Genomic DNA, 4,764 nt, shown 5'->3' with positions numbered 1-4,764 from the left:
TCTCTCTCGGATTCGTGTTCCCCTCGTGGACAATACCTTTGCTTCTCTCTATCAGCTTTGGATTGGGATCGCTTTCTTTTTCATACTTAAAATTATTATTCGCATCTTTCGAGTCCTTTTGGAGTTTAATGGATCATTTCAGAGTATTTAAAATTATTTTGAGTCACATTCATGTAATTTTGTATTTGTACGAATTTACGATTTTGTATTAATATCGGCAATAGCGGAACACGTCAGTACAATTGTGTTTATTATTCAATGTCGACCTTACCTATCCCGTTTGGAATTTAAGACATTGGTTTATTGGTTTCTCGATCGATGATTGGTTTTGTTAATTGATGTTCTCGTCCACGAATCCACCCCTCTCTCCACGACCCGCACACTGAGCAGCCGAGTAAATCCCGTACCCTCGTAATCCACATTTCTGCGTATGGTTTGCGATATGTTTCTTGTCGTTATTGGATTTTTGGGGACAATCAGTATTTAGTTTTAAGAAAATACGGTTCCGTTTGCGGTTTGTCGATTCCGCGTTGCTAAAAATCGGCTGGCGCCCTAAATACACGAAATAAGGATTGGATGAGCTGCTGATTGTTCCCGAAGTCCAGTGTTAGCGTTATGGTTTTTGGCGTTTCAGACTTGTCGGATTACGAGAACGAAGGTAATGAGTTGGCCGTGTTTGGATAATCGAGACTTCTGGGTTAGGGTTTATTGAGTATTTGTTGAGGCCAAAGAAAAATCATTACACAATGCACAATTTGAAAAAATCGGACGCACACGGACTCAAACTCAGATGAGGTATGATCCCTCATCTCCAGTTTGCCGGACTGGTGCTCTGCCAATTGAGCTACCGAGATCTCCTTTGCATATCCGAATTTCAGAACATGTGTATATCGTATATAATGCCCACACCCCCACCTTTCCAATGCCGAAATGGGAGAGCACTAGTCCGGAAAACTGAAGATGTGGGATCATATCCCAGCTGAGTTCGAGTCGTTGTGCTTCCGAATTGTTTAATTGGTGCTGTAACGAGATGTTCTTGTTATGGTTTGAAAACGCCTCAAATAGAGATACGAACTCTTGAATTTATGAAGAGAAGCAGGAAGAGACATCTAGAGGAGTCTAAAGAAGACGAGAATATATGATACGAGCCACATATTAATCAAAGACTGAAATCATAGCGGTTTTGGGTGAAACCGCGGCACCTGGAAGTCTGGAGCATGCTACTAGAGATTCGGTATTTTAGAACTCGCCCAGCTGTGTTTAGGGAAAAATGGCCCGGTATACAGAAGTTTCAACTGGGCGACTCTAAACGCTGTATCGGGATAAACTAGGGACCGAATCCATGTCTTTTCAACTAGGCGACATTTTAACTACGACATTTCAACTAACACTTTTTCAACTAGCGATATTTCAACCACGACATTTTAACTGCCCAACCTCAAATACACATCAGTGAGATGAGATTCCTAGAAAATCTATCTTTAAATCTCTTGAAACGTAAACAATTCAAACAAAATATTTGTGCGGTTACGAATTCACACACCTATCTCCGTTATTCGGTGAGAAACTTAAGAGAGGATAATCCTTATGAAATTATATTGTATCAATCTCGGAAGCATTTGAGAAGGGATAATCCACACGGAATACAATTTTTTTTCGTGTTTTTTAAAAATTGTATCTTTGTATGATTTAATCGATGTATTAGTTCAATAATTAAACTGAGTTGGATTACATTCTCTGTTAAAAAGCAAAGCAAAAAAAAAAGAGAAATTTCAGCTAATTAAAAAAAAAATTTACTAAAAATCAGTTGATATGTCGTAGTTCAAATTGATCAGTTCAAATGACACAAGTTGAAATATCGCAGTTAAAATGTCGTTGAAAATTTCAGTTGGAATGTCGTAGTTAAAATTTTAAAACCTCCGTTAAAACCTCCGGGATCCCGCCGGGTTGATTAGTGGGGATAGGATAAAGGAATGACCTATTGTCATTCTCTAGGCCCTAATCAGATTCTGAGTGAGTTGAACGCGGATGCTCGAGCGGAGATGTCGAAGGGAGTTCCCTAGAGTCAATTGTGGTGTTGGCTTGAAATATAGTCAGGGTCACGAGGGACAGGGGCGTAGCCCAGAGTTGCCAGATGCATCACTAATGCTAACGAACACAGGAGAATGCTCCTGCAGTCCCCTCAAATCGAAGAAGGGGTTATTTCGGTCCTCGAAGTAACGACTTCGTAGGGACCGGTATTATCTCGACCCGGATGAAAGCTTTGGACGCGTATGGGCCCGTGGGCCTGGAGTAGAGTACTCCTCCAGTCAGCGCAACTATTCACCGACATTTCCGATAATCAGGAACGGTAGATCGCCTTGACCGAAGTTCACACTGATAATTTCCGCGGCTGCAGGCTGAAATTATCCGACTGATAATTTCCCTGTAGCCTGTCAATTGTTTTCTATGAATTTGACAGATATTCCTCACATTTTAGTGAAATGTCTCCCGTAACCCCGAACACTGCAGCCTGATCGGCCAAAATCAGAATTGAAGAAATTGTCCTCCGGATACCCCTCAAAATTCATCGGATATTTCCCTCAAGTTTTCCTGCATATCAACATTTGGGACATATCCGATAATTTTGAAGGTTTTGAGGTATTATATCTGAAAGTCTTCCGAGTCGAAATACTCAGGAGAAAGACTAAAAGGATAAGTCGATAGATCCTCGAGAACCGACGTGAATCCAATTCAATGGGATAATTCGGCCGCAAGGCATAATACACGGCTTGAAAAGGCTTGTGAAGATGCGAGAGTAATACTCCTGGTAGATTTCACCCACTCTACCGTGTCACGCTAACGTTGGCTAGGCAGCCATTGTCCAGCCACAAAAGTCCTTGAGTAGATGAGATTGCCTCAGAGGCCGGTTTTCGTTAAACCTTCTGTAAAGGTGTGGCTGGCGCCCAACCAATGAGCGATGGAGAAGGCTAAAAGTAGTTTGAATTTTTTCTGGGTGAACCACCCGGGAAAATATCCTTACAGTGCATTAATATTTATTCAATTGTTTCCCTCGTATAGTGCTTCAGAAAGTTGAAAGATTGCATATAGCTTGCTACTTTCCGTGTAATTTATATCTTGAAAACATCTAACGTTTGACCCAGTAGATAGCTTAAAAATGTTTAATGAAGTTTGACCGTTATCGAATCTCACCTACCCAACTCATTTTTACCGACGATCGACCACAGGGTAATACTAATTCACTCGACCAATTACGCACCACGGGTTTCTGGTTCGTGATTGGTTGATTGTCACATAACAGAAGATAATCGACGAATTATAAACCAGAACCACCATGCGCACTGAGCACTCCCATCTCTCCTCGCATCTTAGAATAAATAGCCCTACAAATCCAAATATGGTGAAATATACGCGTTTTTTGTCGGAGCACATTGGACTTTTGTCTGTTTTGGATAAATTTTTCCTGGATTCATTGATTAAACTAGGAGATTACCAATTAAAACGAAAAATTAAGAATGACCGTTCTTGTTAATTGTCCAATGTAAATGAAGTATCAAAAACATACCTAGCAAAATAAAATAATCATTAATCGAAAATCTCATACCAAATTGTCGGTAGCTTTGCTGGCGACCAGAATCCAGGATTCGGTGTTCATTCTTCTTCGATATTCCACCGTGTAATAATGAATTGGACAACCGCCATTGGGCCACTGCAACAGATTTAACCGGAAAGAGGTGGCGTTCGCAGTGATGATTTCCCGTTCCTTCGGGAGTTTCGGTGCTGATCCCTTAGTGGTCGTACTGATCGTAGGACTAGGGTCACCGGTACCCACTCGATTATGAGCCGTAAGATGTCCCAAGTACGATGAGCCACATTTTAATCCACTCAAAGTAAATTCTGTCTGCTCTGGGGAGAGCATAATCTCTTCCCAATTTCCAGGATCTCGCTTGTAGCTTAAAACATATCCTTGAATCGTTGCCCCTCCATTCTCAGGATGATTCCATCTTAGTTTAACGCTGTGAGTGGTCGTGTACTGGAGCTCGAGAACTGGTGCTTTGGGAGGCATCACAACGACAAGGGTATAAGTGATAGAGTCATCGCCAAAAAGGTTAGAGGCTGAACACGTGTAGTTTCCGGAAACTGAGTGCTCTATTCCATGGATGTTCAGGTGACCTTCGGAAGTTATTTCATAGAGGCGCCCGGTCAAGACCTGAGTATTCCTGTGGGTCCACACAGGGCGAGGCGTAGGGTTGCCCACAACGAGACAGGAAAGAGTAACCGAGGATTTCACAGCGCGACGCAGTACTTGGGAAAAAGAAGCGACTCGAGCTGGTGCTCTCGTGTTTGTAGTCTGGGTTACAATGGTCGTTGGTTCACCCTCTCCAAGGCCGGTCATTGCTGATACCCAGAATTCGTAGAGTTGGCTGAGGAGATGATTAATGATTAAATCAATATTTATTAATTTTGGATATTATTGTGTACAATATTTTTATTAAATATTTTCAACTTTACTTTTGCAATCAGAATGGTTAAAATCCAATTTATGTTTGGTCGATTTAACATGGCTGGCTTAGCTAGAATAATATTTGTCAGGATTTTTCTCGCTATTTGCATGTTCTCTTGTTCTGTCAATGGAGAACCTCTTGCTTTGCCCAATGTAGTCTTCGCTACAATTCCCATGCGGAATTTTATAAATTACAGAAGAGCGTTTAGCACTACGAACAAGGTTCTTTCTTGATCCAAAGATTTTGTCAAGTTTATTAT

The 4,764-nt window shown here is 41.3% G+C and overlaps 1 protein-coding gene across 1 annotated transcript in view; it reads right to left on the bottom strand.

The window, feature by feature from the left end:
- The window catches only part of LOC107042123 (Down syndrome cell adhesion molecule-like protein Dscam2), a 92,712-nt gene extending 88,551 nt beyond the window's left edge, over window positions 1–4,161 (bottom strand). Inside the window, exon 1 of the mRNA XM_015263015.1 lies at window positions 3,605–4,161. Coding sequence (XP_015118501.1) covers window positions 3,605–4,066 — 462 coding nt within the window. The 5' untranslated portion in view covers window positions 4,067–4,161. The remainder of the gene's footprint in view (window positions 1–3,604) is intronic.
- Window positions 4,162–4,764: the final 603 nt, after the last annotated feature.

The sequence above is a fragment of the Diachasma alloeum genome, unplaced genomic scaffold, assembly GCF_001412515.2.
Source record: "Diachasma alloeum isolate Michigan unplaced genomic scaffold, Dall2.0 Dall_scaffold_00421, whole genome shotgun sequence".
Lineage (NCBI taxonomy): Eukaryota > Metazoa > Arthropoda > Insecta > Hymenoptera > Braconidae > Diachasma > Diachasma alloeum.
This window is presented reverse-complemented; position numbering and strand designations above follow the sequence as displayed.